General features: G+C 39.4%; 1 protein-coding gene across 16 annotated transcripts in view; it reads right to left on the reverse strand.

Annotated features, from left to right (window-relative positions):
- DNAH14 (dynein axonemal heavy chain 14) overlaps positions 1-20,802 on the reverse strand; it is a 333,811-nt gene that overhangs the window by 304,330 nt on the left and 8,679 nt on the right. For 15 of the 16 annotated variants that reach the window (XR_005362291.1, XR_005362292.1, XM_038542857.1 and 12 more), the window contains exon 2: positions 2,219-2,313. Coding sequence is in view for 14 of the 16 variants with exons in the window: in XM_038542857.1 (XP_038398785.1) it covers positions 2,219-2,250 (32 nt within the window). In the remaining 2 variants the exon portion in view is untranslated. Of the gene's footprint in view, positions 1-2,218; positions 2,314-8,075; positions 8,097-20,802 lie in introns of those variants that run through there. The other variant, XM_038542859.1, reaches the window with a different exon arrangement.

Here is a 20,802-nt window from a genome sequence, read left to right on the forward strand (position 1 = left end):
TCTATTATTAGTTCTACACGGTTTCCTCCTTTCATCAGAGGGAGTCACTCAGAAAAGTATCTGTTTTCAGACATTATATTTCACTTCCAAATGTAGAGTGGTTTTCTAGTTAACCTCTTGTAACTGATGTCTACTGTGATAAAGGAGTATATGATCTATTGAGATGCTTTGAGAATTTGTTCAAAGGAGTTTTATGGTCCACAAAGGTGAAGTCTTGTAATTGTTCCCTATGACCCAGAAGAGAATATGGAGGCACCATTTTACTTTTCATCTGTTGGTATCCTTTTGCTTTCCAACATGTTTCCATACATGCATTTTTTTTGTTTTTGTTTTTTACTTATTTATGATAGTCACACAGAGAGAGAGAGGCAGAGACATAGGCAGAGGGAGAAGCAAGCTCCATGCACTGGGAGCCCGACGTGGGATTCGATCCCGGGTCTCCAGGATCATGCCCTGGGCCAAAGGCAGGCGCTAAACTGCTGCACCACCCGGGGATCCCTCCATACATGCATTTAATTCAGTTTGACATTTAAAATACACACACACATACACACACCCCCAAGTCTAGCCCATTAGCATTTGTTGTGATTATAGGCATCTTATTTTTTTTGTCTATGTATCCCTTTTTCTTATCTTTACTTTCTATCTCTACCTTTTCCTTTTTTCTTCTGGAGAACTTCCTCGACTTTATCTTTCACCTATCCTCTCAATCTCCATTTCTGCTATTATATAATTTCTAAAAGCTATTTTTCCCCAAACGTTCCCTAATTTTTTTAGGACTTTATTTATTCACTCATGAGAGACTGAGAAGCAGAGACACAGGCAGAGGGAGAAGCAGGCTCCCCATGGGCAGCCTGATGTGGGACTCGATCCCGAGATCACCACCTGAACCAAAGGCAGACAATCACTGAGCCACCCAGGTGCCTTATTTTTTATTCTCCTAATGTTATTTCTTCTGTCTCCTGACAACCTAGGATAGGCTTGAGCTGGGTGTTACTGAACTTTTCTTCTCCCTACACAGTGTATTTTCTCCAGGCTTCTGTGATTTAGTTTCTGTCAAATGATCCTTTCATATTTAAGAATCATCACCAAGATAGCAATGAGACCATTCTTCATGCACTGGTGGAATCTGTCAACTGGTAGGTTTCACTGTGGGATAATCTGAGGCTTGTTGTTTTCCAATTGGCCTTATCTATATAGATCTTTCTTGTTGGCTGGTCAGTTTCCCAGAGGATAATGTGCTTAGTTAGATGTTGGCTGTGAGCTTTCTCAAAGTCCAGCAGAGAAAGAATACTAAGGTTATATAATTTGGGTACAGTAATATACTCTTAGCTGTGTTTGGTGTCCCCACATCCTGGATCTCGTCTGTTGGAATGAAAGAGGAAACATTCTCTTGGCTGAGTGAGATTAAGGAAGGGGATCTGTCTTCTAACTGCTGCTTCTACAAACTTTCAGGTTACTGCTTTCGCTGCCACTGCTGCTGCCACTGCCACTTTGAGAGGAGTCCTGAGTATCTAGTAGCATCCTTACAGGTGGGAGGTGATGTGGGGGCAGGGATGAAGCAGTCCCTTCTGGGCTTCACTCCCTGCCACCTTAGGTTTGCACTGTCTGCTCTGCAAAATCAGTAATCACTTATCCTTCTGTTTCCAAGCTTCCAAAACTACACTGGTAGCTCCCATGTGCTTTTGTCTCCTCTCTCCTCCTTTTGTGTGTTTATTCCCACAATCCCAAATTTTGATCATTTGGTCGGATTTCAGAAAGGACACAGTAAGAGCATGAGTTTAGCCCATGAGATTTAAACAGAGGTCAGTATCTTCCAGTACTTCCTCATCTCTGTTATTTTCTTCCTGCTGAGTGGATGCTGATCCACCAACAGGAATGTGAAAAAGAAAAGAAAGCATATCAATCTCTCTGACCTCTTCTCCATCTACCTATATCTAACCACCTTTTTGCCTTCCTGGGGTTTTTCAGCTGTTGGTTAACTTCTCATTTCCATCAACTCCCTTTCTCACTTTTTTGGCATATCCAAGACTGGTCTGGGGAAGGAGCCAGTATTAATCTGCCTATCTTGTTGAGAACCACTACTCCCTAAGGTTTGTTAAACTCCAGCACCCTCACCCAATCCCCACCCCCACATGACAATGCACACTCTGCTTTATCAGAATGGCTTACCACCAGTCATTACTATTGAAATTTTAATTTCATTATCTTATTTTACCTTGATTTTGTGTTGCTTTTCTCCTTGTCCATGTCTTGATTTACTGTTGCCAAATCAGTGGGTATATTTTTGATATTTTTCTATGAAGGAACAGGCTGTAAAAAACACATTCATGTTATCTTTTAAATATAAAAGATGCTTTCACAGCTATGACTATTGGGTTCAAAACTGCGTATGTGGTTCCCAACTTTCCCACTAGGCTTAATTTAACAACTCCACTACCTTCAAGTGTTTCCTCTATATAATATGATTTCCAGGCTCTTTGCTACTCTAGTTATCCTTCTCAGAGCAGCCTCTGCATATCTTCTCATAAAATATACTTCTAAATACAGTGTTTTCCTTCTTATGATGATGAGCTTATGTATGTATGATTCCAATTAACTTAAATTCCATACTAAAGATAATGCTAGGTTTTAAGATCCTCTCTTCAGGGAAAATCATAGATAGAATGTAACAGAACTGGTGGCCTAAGCTGTTAAACTCATTTTGCCATTCAGTAAGTACTAAAAGGCCATTTAGACAGAATAGATGGGAGTGGGTTTTGAAATATGACAAAGAAAGGTTCTCTTTCTGATTACTAAGGGATATCTAACAAGGTCCAAAAAAAGAAGATGCACTGCATAGGCATGGAAGTATACTCCAACTAAAGAAGCCAACATATAGCCTAGGTTCAATGCAGGGCAGAAACAGATTTAAATGTCAACTGAATAAGCATCAGACAAATCAAATATGACAGACTGAAACAGGCCAAAGACAAGAGTAGTTCTTATTGGAATAGAAATGATAGATATTTCTACATCAGAAACGAAGCCTACAACTGCAGTATCAGTGCAGGACAGATCTATTGAGGAGACTCAAGGTGTAGAAAGGGTCTCAATGAGACCCAAAGGGTGCCAACAATGCCTGCGGATGGATCACTCACTGTACCCAGGAACTGAAAGTTACAACTCTGAGGCCCACACTTGAAACAAAGAGATAGATCCAAGGGACACTCCACTAGATTCAAAAGCATCCCTGAATCAAACCCATTCTGGATTTACAACAGAGTAGAGGTCAGCAGAATTCTTCTGGAAAAAGGCTTGAGGATCAGAGGGCAAAAAATCAAAGATGTTACACATTATTCACACAGCAAGAGAAAACAAATTTCTGTAAATATTTTATTGATGAAATTCAATATGAAAATAGTTAAACACAACTTTTTAAAAATATTCCTATTTAAATGCTCCTATTAACAAAGAAACAGAATTCTCTTGAGAAAGATAACATGTTACATATAGGGATTCAAGGCTAGTGTTACCCATCATCAAATTGCTCAACATTATTCCTTTATAAAAACCATTCTTAGCCTCTGGACATAGAAAAAGATGGCAAGTCAGATTTGACCTATCTTGTAGGGGCTGGCCATCATCTGCCAGCCCCTACCAGAGAGTATATATGTTAACTGCAACATCTACTTTAACTTTGGAGTATATTTTCATGCTATTATCACCACCACCACATATCAAAAAGAGAGAGAGAGAGAGAGAGAAGTTGTTTGATCTCACTATCAAACAGTATAAAAAACCAAATGAGTTATTCCTCTTTCCTACCAGACAAGAGGAAAAAAGTTAACCTTTACTTCTCCACAACAACATTCGAATGCCAGAACATTTCCTCAGGAGATAAGTGTGGCTTAAGAAGTCCATACCGAGCCAAGTTTTCATGTAAGTATGAAGCTAACAAACATTTCCACACATGTAAAATTCAGTGAAGTATCATCCACATGAACACTTCTTGTAAAATGTATGTGATAATAAATTCCACCCTCGCAGCAATGAAGACAAAAATATGATAATCAAAGAAGTAATAGGAAGAGCATTAAATTCATTTCGGTACAGAAGTAGGTCACGACAACTTCAGGACTTACCATACAGAGTAGAACCTTGGTAGTATAGCTATGAAGAGTTAAAATTATCAAGAAGGGAGAATAAGTAAATGGAATACAAGGAATATTTATGCTCCTTATCTTTCAAAAACACAGGTCAACAGATACTCCTTAAATGTGATAAGCAAAGTAACAAAATAACAAAAAAGTTTAACTATATTATTTAAAAGTATAAAGGTACCCCCAAAAAGAGCTAAAATTATAATATATCCAATAAAAATTAGGGAGTATGAGGTATCAGATAAAATGTAAATGCATGAATTATGTTCTAATTTCTTTATTTCACAATGTGGAGCCAACAGATGCTACCTAGACTGCACAGAACATAAAGGTTGAAACTATATGTCGGGCTATAAGCATAGAAGAACTAAAATGGTGCATGAACCTCCCCCAAATATGAGAAAAAAAACCACAACTATGTATTAACATAAAACAAGGATTTAAAACATTAAAAAATAAATAAAGGACAGGTGTGGTTGACTTCGGTAGGTTGCCTATAAAATATTCCTTCCTTCCCTTTCCCTAGCACTACTCTGATTTTTCTTCAGGTAGATGTGAAAAAATTGTCATTGAGATGAAAAAAATGAAAAGACAGGTTAAATAACAGGAGAGAATGACAAATCAGACATAATACATATCAAAAGCTTGGAAGAAGAGGTAAATTGGGCAATACAACAACAGTTTTCTGGACTCCAACCTACAGTTTCACATCCTACAAATTCTAAGCAGGATGAACATAGAAGTGTTTACATGCACACGGACACACGCACCCTTCCAAAACAGTGGAACTGTAGAATTCCAAAAGCAAAGAGAAGATCATAACAGTAGCCAGAGACACATTACTTAAAAGGAAAAACAGACTAGGTACGGGCTTCGTGATAATGCACACAAAATTAAAACAGTGGAATAACATCTCCAATGTGCAATGGAAAAGTAACTGTCAACTTAAAATTCTATACCTGGCAATAATGTATTTCAGGCAAATAAAATCAACACACATAAAATGTACTCTAAAGGACTTCAAAAAGGACTATGATCCTAAGATGACAGATCTAAGATGTAAGAAATTCTCAGCAGTAGCAATAATGAATATGTATACACCTAAATAAATACTAACTGCATAAAAGAGTAATTATTTCCTGAGGGATTAAAAGTGAGAAGGAACTAAACTATACAACAAACAATAGCACAGAGGTCAGGAGGATGATGATCAAAATTAAATTGTTTTAAGATTCTTATATTATCTGGAGAAAGATGGAAAATGATTAAATTTACAATTTGGTAAGTTAAGCACACATCTTAAAACTTCTGTGGTAACCACAAAACAAGGTGGCAGAAATAAACCAAAACGTAATAGTTAATCAATATAAGTGCTCCAAATTTTCTAAAAAAGACAAAGGCAGAAAAACTGGGTGGGGGAGGGAGGAATCCAGTTATACCTTATTTAAAAGATAAATCTGTAAAACAGAAAGATACAAAACAAATGCAAGAAAAGGATAGTAAAAGATTTATGAGGCAACTATTAAGCAAAATGAAGATACTATAGCTATATTTCTATCAGAAAAAATACATATTAAGGCAGAGTCACTAAACCAAAGAAAGTTCACTACATAATGATTAAGGTTCATTTCACTGGAAAATAAAACAGTCCTGAACTTCCACCTAACAAAATAACTTCAAAATATATAATGCAAGTATATAAGCAAAATACATAATTCAAAAACTGGAAGAACTAGAAGAAAAAACAAATACAGTATGATAATGCAACATTTTAATGAATTCATTTCAGTAAATCAGGCCAACTCCTCTGCCACCAAAACAAAACACTGTAACAATAGAAAGTTTAATAATCTAATTTTAAAATCTGACTTAACAAATATGCTCAAGAAATGGAGACTGTATGTATTTTAAAGCGCATGTGGCACAGTTTCATAATTAACCACCCTCTGGGTCCTAATGTAAATCTCAACAAATTTCATTTTTATCATCATATAATCCAAATTCTATGACCACAATGTAATCAGATTAGAAATAAAGCAGTAAAAAGTGAAATCCCATAAATGTGGAAATGAAGAAACACCTAACTCATAGTTCAAAGAATGAATCATAATTAAAATTTCAAAATATTAAGAACTAAATGCTAAGATATTAAATATCAGAACTTGTAAGATGCATCTAAAAAGGTACTGACAAGTAAAAAAAAAAGAAAAAAAAAAAAAAGCCTATGCGTATACCAGAAGAAAGGAAGCTAGAGCAAAACTTTATAAATCCAAAGAAAGGAGAAAGAAAAAATAAAGATGAGAGCAGGCCTCTGGACATGAACAAGGTAATGGGAGGAAATGCTACTCTTTGTCCTCTCATAAGAAAGAGTAAGTAGATTGCTACCCATGAACAAAAATAGGCCTGGGTTGGGTGCTCAAGAGTCCCAACTAAGAACTACAGCAAGGCAGTGGAGGAAAAAGAGAACAATTATGTGGAAAGGATCCCTGGGGAGACTGAGCTGGGAGGTCTGGCTAAGAACAAACAAGGTGGGCTGTATCAGTCACACAGGGGCTGCCATCACAGTCCCCAGAGACATGTTCTGCAGAGGACCCTGGTAGCCTTCGCCACTGAGGATCTCAGCAGCTTCCAGAATAGCACAGACTCCACACAGCACTCACAGTAGAGGATCCTATAGTGTCTGTCATGGGGATCCTAGCATGCTGCTCCACAGAGGACACCAGGAGCATCAGCTACTGAGATAACCAACAGGCACTACTGCCAATAAAACACCCAGAGATGGAGACTCTACTGTGCCCTTCTCCCCAGAAGGAGCTGCTACCATGCTGCCCCAGGACCAGCACTGCCACATGCCCCAATCCTGCACGTGCCTTGATTCCAGAGTCCCAGTGCTCCACATGCATGCACATTTCACATTCCACCTTCGTGCTGCTCTGCACAGTCCCATGCACCAAACCCTAGTCCCATGGCTGCTCTACAGGAATCTACATGGCAGCCACTGAAGTCACCACTGCTGTGGAATAGCTACTTCCTCAGACCCCAGAGCTTCTGGTATTCCAAAGTGCCCACATATCAGACACCAGTGTCACCACCACTACAAGGGGGCTCAGGAGCCAGACCTTGTGCCAGGAGGGATCCCCTCAACCATTAACAGTCTACACAGGAGGAAAAAGGATATGGAAGTCCCCAACAGTCTTCATTGCCACTGTGAACACTTGTAGCCTAGGCTACTGAGAACCCCTAAAACTATGCCAACACTGACCTCACTGAAGAAGCTACATAGAAACTATGTGGTTGGGTCTTCCCTAGAGCCAGAGCTGCCACATCCCATTAAGACAGTGCCCTCACCCACAGGTGATCTTTAACCATCAAAACAAGTCCCTAATACTGGAAGAGATGACCGCTCCATCAAATGCACAGATATCAATACAAGACTACCACAGTACACAAAAAAAATTAAGGAAATATGATACCACCAAAGGAACACACTAATTTTCCAATAACAGATCTCAAAGAAATGAAAACATATGAATTGCTGGACAAAGAATTCAAAATAATCATTTTAAAGCAGCTCAGTGAGCTACAAGAGAACACAGATAACTAAAGAAGATCAAGAAAATAAAATGTAAGCGGGGAGGAGCAAGATGGCGGAAGAGTAGGGTCTCCAAATCACCTGTCTCCACCAAACTACCTAGAAAACCTTCAAATTATCCTGAAAATCTATGAATTCGGCCTGGGATTTAAAGAGAGACCAGCTGGAATGCAACAGTGAGAAGAGTTCGCGCTTCTATCAAGGTAGGAAGACGGGGAAAAAGAAATAAAGAAACAAAGGCCTCCAAGGGGGAGGGGCCCCGCGAGGAACCGGGCTGAGGCCGGGGCGAGTGTCCCCAGGACAGGAGAGCCCCGTCCCGGAGGAGCAGGAGCTGCACTGACCTTCCCGGCGGAAAGGGGCTCGCGGGGAGGTGGAGCAGGACCCAGGAGGGCGGGGATGCCCTCGGGCTCCCCGGGACAGTAACAGCAACTGCGCGCCCAGGAGAGTGCGCCGAGCTCCCTAAGGGCTGCAGCGCGGGCGGTGGGACCCGGAGCAGCTGGGGGGGCTCGGGGGCGGCTCCGCGGAGGGGGCTGCGCGGCCCCGGGAGCAGCTCGGCCGGGCTCGGGCAGAGGAAGAGGCTCCGTGCGGAGGGGGCTGCGCGGTTCCAGGAGCAGCTCGGAGGGGCTCGGGCGGCGGCTCCGCGGAGGGGGTTGCGCGGCCCGGGAACGCGAATCCACCAGCGCAGGCGCCGGAGCACAGGGCGCCGGGCCCCAGCCCAGGATCCGGCCTCCCCCGGGACAGGCAGAGGCCGGGAGGGCCCAGGACAGCAAGGACGCTCCTGCCCCAGCTGAGCAGATCAGCGGCCCCGCCCCGGAGCCTCCAGGCCCTGCAGACGGAGTTCCCGCCGGAGCTGAATCCAGGTTTCCAGAGCGGCCCCGCCACTGGGGCTGTTCCTCCTGCGGCCTCACGGGGTAAACAACCCCCACCGAGCCCTGCACCAGGCAGGGGCACAGCAGCTCCCCCAACTGCTAACACCTGAAAATCAGCACAGCAGGCCCCTCCCCCAGAACACCAGCTAGACGGACAACTTCCAGGAGAAGCCAAGGGACTTAAAGAATACAGAATCAGAAGATACTCCCCTGTGGTTCTTTTTTTTTTTTTTTTTTTTGTTTGTTTGTTTTTGTTTTTTTTTGTTTTGCTTTTTGATTTGTTTCCTTCCCCCACCCCCCCTTTTTTTTTCTCCTTTCTTTTTCTTTCTCTTTTTCTTTTTTTTTTCTTTCGGTTTTTTTTTTCTCTTCCCTTTTTTTTCTCTTTCTATTTTCTTTCCTTCTTTCTCTCCTCTCTTTTTCTCTTTTTCCCAATACAACTTGCTTTTGGCCACTCTGCACTGAGCAAAATGACTAGAAGGAAAACCTCACCTCAAAAGAAAGAATCAGAAACAGACCTCTCTCCCACAGAGTTACAAAATCCGGATTACAATTCAATGTCAGAAAGCCAATTCAGAAGCACTATTACACAGCTACTGGTGGCTCTAGAAAAAAGTATAAAGGACTCAAGAGACTTCATGACTGCAGAATTTAGAGCTAATCAGGCAGAAATTAAAAATCAATTGAATGAGATGCAATCCAAACTAGAAGTCCTAACGACGAGGGTTAACGAGGTGGAAGAACGAGTGAGTGACATAGAAGACAAGTTGATAGCAAAGAGGGAAACTGAGGAAAAAAGAGACAAACAATTAAAAGACCATGAAGATAGATTAAGGGAAATAAACGACAGCCTGAGGAAGAAAAACCTACGTTTAATTGGGGTTCCCGAGGGCGCCGAAAGGGACAGAGGGCCAGAATATGTATTTGAACAAATTCTAGCTGAAAACTTTCCTAATCTGGGAAGGGAAACAGGCATTCAGATCCAGGAAATAGAGAGATCCCCCCCTAAAATCAATAAAAACCGTTCAACACCTCGACATTTAATTGTGAAGCTTGCAAATTCCAAAGATAAGGAGAAGATCCTTAAAGCAGCAAGAGACAAGAAATCCCTGACTTTTATGGGGAGGAGTATTAGGGTAACAGCAGACCTCTCCACAGAGACCTGGCAGGCCAGAAAGGGCTGGCAGGATATATTCAGGGTCCTAAATGAGAAGAACATGCAACCAAGAATACTTTATCCAGCAAGGCTCTCATTCAAAATGGAAGGAGAGATAAAGAGCTTCCAAGACAGGCAGCAACTAAAAGAATATGTGACCTCCAAACCAGCTCTGCAAGAAATTTTAAGGGGGACTCTTAAACTTCCTCTTTAAGAAGAAGTTCAGTGGAACAGTCCACAAAAACAAAGACTGAATAGATATCATGATGACACTAAACTCATATCTCTCAATAGTAACTCTGAATGTGAACGGGCTTAATGACCCCATCAAAAGGCGCAGGGTTTCAGACTGGATAAAAAAGCAGGACCCATCTATTTGCTGTCTACAAGAGACTCATTTTAGACAGAAGGACACCTACAGCCTGAAAATAAAAGGTTGGAGAACCATTTACCATTCGAACGGTCCTCAAAAGAAAGCAGGGGTAGCCATCCTTATATCAGATAAACTAAAATTTACCCCAAAGACTGTAGTGAGAGATGAAGAGGGACACTATATCATACTTAAAGGATCTATTCAACAAGAGGACTTAACAATCCTCAATATATATGCTCCGAATGTGGGAGCTGCCAAATATATAAATCAATTATTAACCAAAGTGAAGAAATACTTAGATAATAATACACTTATACTTGGTGACTTCAATCTAGCTCTTTCTATACTCGATAGGTCTTCTAAGCACAACATCTCCAAAGAAACGAGAGCTTTAAATGATACACTGGACCAGATGGATTTCACAGATATCTACAGAACTTTACATCCAAACTCAACTGAATACACATTCTTCTCAAGCGCACATGGAACTTTCTCCAGAATAGACCACATATTGGGACACAAATCGGGTCTGAACCGATACCAAAAGATTGGGATTGTCCCCTGCATATTCTCGGACCATAATGCCTTGAAATTAGAACTAAATCACAACAAGAAGTTTGGAAGGACCTCAAACACATGGAGGTTAAGGACCATCCTGCTAAAAGATAAAAGGGTCAACCAGGAAATTAAGGAAGAATTAAAAAGATTCATGGAAACTAATGAGAATGAAGATACAACCGTTCAAAATCTTTGGGATGCAGCAAAAGCAGTCCTAAGGGGGAAATACATCGCAATACAAGCATCCATTCAAAAACTGGAAAGAACTCAAATACAAAAGCTAACCTTACACATAAAGGAGCTAGAGAAAAAACAGCAAATAGATCCTACACCCAAGAGAAGAAGGGAGTTAATAAAGATTCGAGCAGAACTCAACGAAATCGAGACCAGAAGAACTGTGGAACAGATCAACAGAACCAGGAGTTGGTTCTTTGAAAGAATTAATAAGATAGATAAACCATTAGCCAGCCTTATTAAAAAGAAGAGAGAGAAGACTCAAATTAATAAAATCATGAATGAGAAAGGAGAGATCACTACCAACACCAAGGAAATACAAACGATTTTAAAAACATATTATGAACAGCTATACGCCAATAAATTAGGCAATCTAGAAGAAATGGACGCATTCCTGGAAAGCCACAAACTACCAAAACTGGAACAGGAAGAAATAGAAAACCTGAACAGGCCAATAACCAGGGAGGAAATTGAAGCAGTCATCAAAAACCTCCCAAGACACAAGAGTCCAGGGCCAGATGGCTTCCCAGGGGAATTTTATCAAACGTTTAAAGAAGAAATCATACCTATTCTCCTAAAGCTGTTTGGAAAGATAGAAAGAGATGGAGTACTTCCAAATTCATTCTATGAAGCCAGCATCACCTTAATTCCAAAGCCAGACAAAGACCCCACCAAAAAGGAGAATTACAGACCAATATCCCTGATGAACATGGATGCAAAAATTCTCAACAAGATACTGGCCAATAGGATCCAACAGTACATTAAGAAAATTATTCACCATGACCAAGTAGGATTTATCCCTGGGACACAAGGCTGGTTCAACACCCGTAAAACAATCAATGTGATTCATCATATCAGCAAGAGAAAAACCAAGAACCATATGATCCTCTCATTGGATGCAGAGAAAGCATTTGACAAAATACAGCATCCATTCCTGATCAAAACTCTTCAGAGTGTAGGGATAGAGGGAACATTCCTCGACATCTTAAAAGCCATTTATGAAAAGCCCACAGCAAATATCATTCTTAATGGGGAAGCACTAGGAGCCTTTCCCCTAAGATCAGGAACAAGACAGGGATGTCCACTCTCACCACTGCTGTTCAACATAGTACTGGAAGTCCTAGCCTCAGCAATCAGACAACAAAAAGACATTAAAGGCATTCAAATTGGCAAAGAAGAAGTCAAACTCTCCCTCTTCGCCGATGACATGATACTCTACATAGAAAACCCAAAAGTCTCCACCCCAAGATTGCTAGAACTCATACAGCAATTCGGTAGCGTGGCAGGATACAAAATCAATGCCCAGAAGTCAGTGGCATTTCTATACACTAACAATGAGACTGAAGAAAGAGAAATTAAGGAGTCAATCCCATTTACAATTGCACCCAAAAGCATAAGATACCTAGGAATAAACCTAACCAAAGAGGTAAAGGATCTATACCCTAAAAACTATAGAACACTTCTGAAAGAAATTGAGGAAGACACAAAGAGATGGAAAAATATTCCATGCTCATGGATTGGCAGAATTAATATTGTGAAAATGTCAATGTTACCCAGGGCAATATACACGTTTAATGCAATCCCTATCAAAATACCATGGACTTTCTTCAGAGAGTTAGAACAAATTATTTTAAGATTTGTGTGGAATCAGAAAAGACCTCGAATAGCCAGGGGAATTTTAAAAAAGAAAACCATATCTGGGGGCATCACAATGCCAGATTTCAGGTTGTACTACAAAGCTGTGGTCATCAAGACAGTGTGGTACTGGCACAAAAACAGACACATGGATCAGTGGAACAGAATAGAGAATCCAGAAGTGGACCCTGAACTTTATGGGCAACTAATATTCGATAAAGGAGGAAAGACTATCCATTGGAAGAAAGACAGTCTCTTCAATAAATGGTGCTGGGAAAATTGGACATCCACATGCAGAAGAATGAAACTAGACCACTCTCTTTCACCATACACAAAGATAAACTCAAAATGGATGAAAGATCTAAATGTGAGACAAGATTCCATCAAAATCCTAGAGAAGAACACAGGCAACACCCTTTTTGAACTCGGCCATAGTAACTTCTTGCAAGATACATCCACGAAGGCAAAAGAAACAAAAGCAAAAATGAACTATTGGGACTTCATCAAGATAAGAAGCTTTTGCACAGCAAAGGATACAGTCAACAAAACTCAAAGACAACCTACAGAATGGGAGAAGATATTTGCAAATGACGTATCAGATAAAGGGCTAGTTTCCAAGATCTATAAAGAACTTATTAAACTCAACACCAAAGAAACAAACAATCCAATCATGAAATGGGCAAAAGACATGAACAGAAATCTCACAGAGGAAGACATAGACATGGCCAACATGCATATGAGAAAATGTTCTGCATCACTTGCCATCAGGGAAATACAAATCAAAACCACAATGAGATATCACCTCACACCAGTGAGAATGGGGAAAATTAACAAGGCAGGAAACAACAAATGTTGGAGAGGATGCGGAGAAAAGGGAACCCTCTTACACTGTTGGTGGGAATGTGAACTGGTGCAGCCACTCTGGAAAACTGTGTGGAGGTTCCTCAAACAGTTAAAAATATACCTGCCCTACGACCTAGCAATTGCACTGTTGGGGATTTACCCCAAAGATACAAATGCAATGAAACGCCGGGACACCTGCACCCCGATGTTTATAGCAGCAATGGCTACGATAGCCAAACTGTGGAAGGAGCCTCGGTGTCCAACGAAAGATGAATGGATAAAGAAGATGTGGTTTATGTATACAATGGAATATTACTCAGCTATTAGAAATGACAAATACCCACCATTTGCTTCAACGTGGATGGAACTGGAGGGTATTATGCTGAGTGAAGTAAGTCAGTCGGAGAAGGACAAACATTATATGTTCTCATTCATTTGGGGAATATAAATAATAGTGAAAGGGAATATAAGGGAAGGGAGAAGAAATGTGTGGGAAATATCAGAAAGGGAGACGGAACGTAAAGACTGCTAACTCTGGGAAACGAACTAGAGGTGGTAGAAGGGGAGGAGGGCGGGGGGTGGGAGTGAATGGGTGACGGGCACTGGGTGTTATTCTGTATGTTAGTAAATTGAACACCAATAAAAAATAAATGAAAGTAAAAAAAAATAAAATAAAATAAATAAATAAATAAATAAATCAAAAAAACCTAAAAAAAAAATTCCTACTGTTTAAGCTAGTGGTGTTTATGGCTTATTACTTTAAGAAAGCAGTCTGAGGGATCCCTGGGTGGCGCAGCGGTTTGGCGCCTGCCTTTGGCCCAGGGCGGGATCCTGGAGACCTGGGATCGAATCGCACATCAGGCTCCCGGTGCATGGAGCCTGCTTCTCCCTCTGCCTCTCTCTCTCTCTCTCTCTCTCTCTCTGTGACTATCATAAATAAATAAATAAATAAAAAATTAAAAAAAAAAAAAAAAAAAGAAAGCAGTCTGAGCCCTTTAAAATAGTCTAAACAGATACTGACATTGGTTTATGATCTCATGAGGAGCCTTTTCGAGTGCCCATTTCATAATATTCCTTTATAATCTACACCTACCTGACAGGCCAAAGATTGCATCTTTGTACTTAGACATATCATTAATTTAAAGTGTGATAAACTATCTCCTATAAGTTCTTATTCATTTTTTTCTTTAGTGAATTGTTTTTTCTTGTCCTTCACTGAGTCCTAGAAGACTGTTAGATATTTCTCTTACTGATATGAGTTCTTGACTCTAAAACAATTTGATTTTAGGTGCATAGAACACCCTGTATGTAACCAATTGAATGTTATGTAAATACTTCATTCTTCAAACGACCATATAATTCAAATACCCTTGTGCATAATAAAATTAATTTACCAATAGTCTTCAAATAAAAAAAAAAAAAGAAAATAAAATGTAAACTGAGAAGATCAACAGATAAAAAGCATAAAAAGGAACCAAACAAATTCTGGAGATAAAGAATATAATTAATGAAAAAAAAAACTTGCAGTAGCATCAACAGCAGACTTCATCAGGCTGAAGAAAAAAAATCTATGAACTCAAAGATCATTTGAAATTATCCAATCAGATAAAAAAGATGAGGAATGACAAAGATTAAAGAAATATATGAATTGCAGGATACTACCAAGTGAAAATAATATTAGGATATGGAAGTTCCAAAAGGAGGAGAGAGAGAGAGAGAGGAGCAGAAGGCTTTTTAAAACGATGCCTGAAAAACTCCCATACATGGGAAAGGAAAAAGGGGGAGACATCCAGGTGCATGAAGTTAGTAAGTCCCCATACGAGCACTTCTCTAAGGCACATCATATTAAAACTATCAAAAATCAAAGAAAATTTTGAAAGCAGCAGAAGAAATGAAACTCAACTCATCAAAGGGAACTCCCAAAAGGCAATCAGGAATTTCTCAACACAAATCTTGCAGACCAGGAGAGTGGGATGATATATTCAAAGTACTAAAAGGAAAAAACTGCAATGAATACTTTACCCATGTGCGTGTTGGCCATGTCTATGTCTTCCTCTGTGAGATTTCTCTTCATGTCTTTTGCCCATTTCATGATTGGATTGTTTGTTTCTTTGCTGTTGAGTTTAATAAGTTCTTTATGGATCTTGGAAACTAGCCCTTAATCTGATACGTCATTTGCAAATATCTCCTCCCATTCTGTAGGTTGTCTTTTAGTTTTGTTGACTGTATCCTTTGCTGTGCAAAAGCTTCTTATCTTGATGAAGTCCCAATAGTTCATTTTTGCTTTTGTTTCTTTTGCCTTCGTGGATGTATCTTGCAAGAAGTTACTGTGGCCGAGTTCAAAAAGGGTGTTGCCTGTGTTCTCCTCTAGGATTTTTATAGAATCTTGTCGCACATTTAGATCTTTCATCCATTTTGAGTTTATCTTTGTGTATGGTGCAAAAGAGTGGTCTAGTCTCATTCTTCTGCATGTGGATGTCCAATTTTCCCAGCACCATTTACTGAAGAGACTTTCTTCCAGTGGATAGTCTTTCCTCCTTTATCAAATATTAGTTGACCATAATGAATGGTTGATGGTCCACTTCTGGATTCTCTATTCTGTTCCACTGATCTATGTGTCTGTTTTTGTGCCAGTAAACACACTGTCTTGATGACCACAGCTTTGTAGTACAACCTGAAATCTGGCATTGTGATGCCCCCAGATACGGTTTTCTTTTTTAAAATTCCCCAGGCTATTCGGGGTCTTTTCTGATTCCACACAAATCTTAAAATAATTTGTTCTAACTCTCTGAAGAAAGTCCATGGTATTTTGATAGGGATTGCATTAAAAATGTAAATTGCCCTGGGTAACATTGACATTTTCACAATATTAATTCTGCCAATCCATGAGCATGGAATATTTTTCCATCCCTTTGTGTCTTCCTCAATTTCTTTCAGAAGAGTTCTATAGTTTTTAGGGTATAGATCCTTTATCTCTTTGGTTAAGTTTATTCCTAGGTATCTTATGCTTTTGGGTGCAATTGTAAATGGGACATGAGAAAATGCTCTGCATCACTTGCCATCAGGGAAATACAAATCAAAACCACAATGAGATACCACCTCACACCAGTGAGAATGGGGCAAATTAACAAGGCAGGAAACCACAAATGTTGGAGAGGATGCAGAGAAAAGGGAACCCTCTTGCACTGTTGGTGGGAATGTGAACTGGTGCAGCCACTCTGGAAAACTGTGTGGAGGTTCCTCAAAGAGTTAAAAATAGATCTGCCCTATGACCCAGCAATTGCACTGCTGGGTAAAGATTTACCCCAAAGATACAGATGCAATGAAACGCCGGGACACCTGCACCCCGATGTTTCTAGCAGCAATGTCCACAATAGCAAAACTATGGAAGGAGCCTCGGTGTCCATCGAGAGATGAATGGATAAAGAAGATGTGGTTTATGTATACAATCGAGTATTACTCAGCCATTAGAAACGACAAATACTCACCATTTGCTTCAACGTGGATGGAACTGGAGGGTATTATGCTGAGTGAAATAAGTCAATCAGAGAAGGACAAACATTATATGGTCTCATTCATTTGGGGAATATAAATAATAGTGAAAGGGAATAGAGGGGAAGGGAGAAGAAATGGGTAGGAAATATCAGAAAGGGAGACAGAACATGAAAGACTCCTAACTCTGGGAAACAAACTGGGGTTGGTGGAAGGGGAGGAGGACAGGGGGTGGGGGTGACTGGGTGGTGGGCACTGAGGGGGACACTTGACGGGCTGAGCACTGGGTGTTATTCTGTATGTTGGCAAATTGAACACCAATAAAAAATAAATTTATTATTTAAAAAAAAAAAAAAGAATACTTTACCCAGAAAAGCTATCCTTTAGAAATGAAGGAGAGATAAAGACTTTCTCAAATAAAAGCTGAAGGAGTTCACCTCCATTCGACCTGCCTTATAAGAAATGCTAAGGGAAACTCTTCAAGCTGAAATGCAGAAGTGCTAATTAGTAATATGAAAACATATGGAAGTATAAAACTTACAACTTACTAATAAAGTTAAGAATATAGGCAAATTTAGAATAATACTGTAAGAGTGTTATTACATAAATCACTTAACTCTAGGATATACTTGAAAGACAAAAATACTAAAAATAACTATAGCTAAAATAACATATACACATATATATATAAAATACAAAAAGAGGTAAACTATGACACCAAAGCGATAAAGTGTAGGAGATAGAAATAAAAGGCTAGAGTTTTTATATGCAATCAAAGTTAAGCTGTTTTCAGCTTAAAACAGACTATCCTTACTATAAGGGGTTTTATGTAAGCCCCTTGGTAACCTATAGTAGATACACAAAAGGTAAAATAGTCAAGACATACCACTCTGGAAAATTATCAAGCCACGAAAGAAAATGGTAAAGGAGGTAACAAGTAACAAAGAAATTATAAAGTAGCCGGAAAGCATTTAGAAAAATGCAATAATAAGTATTCACCTGTAAATAATTACTTTATATGCAAATGCACTGAATATTCATTCCAATAAAGAGTGGTTGACTGGATTCAAAAAGGCCTAACCATAAGCTGCCTACAAGAGACTCACTTCAGCTTTCAGAACATATACAGGTTCGAAGAAAAGAGAAAAAGATATTTCATGCAAATGGTAACTAAAAAAGACTAGGGGAAGTTATATCAGATGAAATAGACTTTAAGTCCAAAATTGTAACTAGATCAAAGAAAGTCATTATATAACGACATAAGGGTCTAATCATCAAGAGGATATAACAGTAAACATCTATACACCAACATCAGAGGACCTAAATATATTAAGCAAATTATTATCAGATCTGAAAGCAAAAATATATAGCAATGCAATAATAACGGAGACCTTTAATATACTCTTTCAACTTAAATAAGTCATCCAGACAAAACTCAAGAAAGAAATATTTGGTTTTTCTGCCCCTGAATGCTGTCAAGTAAGCATCATTAAAGTCTCCCCTCCCACTGCCATCATGTCTAAGTCAGAGTCTCCCAAAGAGCCTGAGCAACTGCACAAGCTCTTCATCGGAGGTTTGAGCTTTGAAACAACCGATGAGAGTCTGAGGAGCCATTCTGAGCAATGGAGAACGCTTACGGACTGTGTGGTAATGAGAGATCCAAACACCAAGTGCTCCAGAGGCTTTGGGTTTGTTACATATGCCACCGTGGAGGAGGTGGATGCAGCCATGAATGCGAGGCCACACAAGGCGGATGGAAGAGTTGTGGAACCAAAGAGGGCTGTCTCAAGAGAAGATTCTCAAAGACCTGGTGCCCACTTAACTGTGAAAAAGATTTTTGTTGGTGGCAGTAAAGAAGACACTGAAGAACATCATCAAAGAGATTATTTTGAACAGTATGGGAAAATTGAAATGATTGAGATCATGACTGACCGAGGCAGTGGCAAAAAGAGAGGTTTTGCTTTTGTGACATTTGATGACCCTGACTCTGTAGACAAGATTGTCATGCAAAAATACCATACTGTGAATGGCCACAACTGTGAAGTAAGGAAAACCCTATCGAAGCAAGAGATGGCTAGTGCTTCATCCAGCCAAAGAGACCAAAGTGGTTCTGGAAACTTTGGTGGTGGTCATGGAGGTGGTTTTGGTGGGAATGACAACTTTAGTCGTGGAGGGAACTTCAGTGGTCAAGGTGTTTCAGTGGCAGTCGAGGTGGTGGTGGATACGGTGGCAGTGGAGATGGCTATAATGGATTTGGTAATGATGGAAGCAACTCTGGAGGTGGCAGAAGCTATAATGATTTTGACAATTACAACAATCAATCCTCAAATTTTGGACCCATGAAAGGAGGAAATTTTGGAGGCAGAAGCTCTGGCCCCTATGGTGGTGGAGGCCAATACTTTGCCAAACCATGAAACCAAGGTGGCTATGACGGTTTCAGCAGCAGCAGCAGCTATGGCAGGGGCAGAAGGTTTTAATTACTGCCACAAAACAAAGCTTAGCCGGAGGGGAGAGCAGAGAAGTGACAGGGAAGCTACAGGTTACAACAGATTTGTGAACTCAGCCAAGCACAGTGGTGGCAGGGCCTAGCTGCCACAAAGAAGACATATTTTAGACAATACTCATGTGGATGGGCAAAAAACTCGAGGACTGTATTTGTGACTAATTGTATAACAGGTTATTTTACTTTCTGTTCTGTGGAAAGTGTAAAGCATTCCAACAAAGGGCTTTAATGTAGAATTTTTTTTTTTTTTGCATCCATTCTGTTGATTGCTAAATTTAATAGTCTGATCATGACGCTGAATAAATCTGTTTAAAAAAAAAAAAAAGAGGGCAGCCCTGGTGGCACAGCGGTTTAGTGCCGCCTGCAGCTCAGGGTGTGATTCTGGGGACCTGGGGTCGAGTCCCACATTGGGCTCCTTACAGGGAGCCTGCTTCTCTCTCTGCCTGTGTCTCTGCCTCTCTCTCTCTCTCTGTGTCTCTCATGAATAAATAAATAAAATCTTAAAAAAAAATAAAAAATAAAATAAAAAAATTTAAAAAAAGAAAGAAATATTTGATTTGAACTACACTTTAGACCAAATGGACTTAACAGATATATCCAAAACATATCATCAAACAGCAGCAGAGTACACATTCTTCTCAAGGGAATGCAGAACTTTTCCTAGGATTGATCATATGGTAGACCACAAAACAAGTCTTAAGAAATTAAAGAAGACTTTAAATCATATCAAGTAGTTTTTCCAAACACAATGTTATGAAACTAGAAATAAAATCAAAAACAGGAGGAAATCTGAAAAGTTAACATATAGAAATTAAACAACACAGTCCTGAACAACCAATAAGTCTAAGAAGAAATCAAAAGGAAAATAAAAAATATCTTGAAACAAATGAAAATGGAAAAATACCAAAAACTATGGCATGCTGCAAAAGTAGTTCTAAGAGAAAAGTTTATAGCAATAATGACCAACTTTTTTAAAAAATCTAAAATAAATAACCTAACTTCATAACTTAAAGAACTAGAGGAAAAAAACACAAAGTTAGCAGAAGGAAGTAAGAAAGATCAGAGCACAAGTAAATGAAATAGAGACTAGAAAAACAAAAGGAAAGATACAAACTAACAACTGGATCTTGAAAACATAAACTGACTGTTAGGTAAAGTAAGAAAAAAGAAACTCAAAATCAGAAACGAAAAAAAAAAAGACTACAAATGATACCACAGAAATATCAAGGATCATAAGAGAATATTAAGAACATTTATGTCCTAATATAATGATTCAGCAAGTAAAAAACAAAAATTCTTAGAAACATACAACCTATCAAGACTGAATCAGAAAGAAACAAAATCTGAACAAATAACAAGGAAACTGAAACAGTAATAAAAAAACATCCTCAAAAAAGCAGCCCAGAAG

The sequence above is a fragment of the Canis lupus genome, chromosome 7 (genome assembly GCF_011100685.1).
Source record: "Canis lupus familiaris isolate Mischka breed German Shepherd chromosome 7, alternate assembly UU_Cfam_GSD_1.0, whole genome shotgun sequence".
Lineage (NCBI taxonomy): Eukaryota > Metazoa > Chordata > Mammalia > Carnivora > Canidae > Canis > Canis lupus.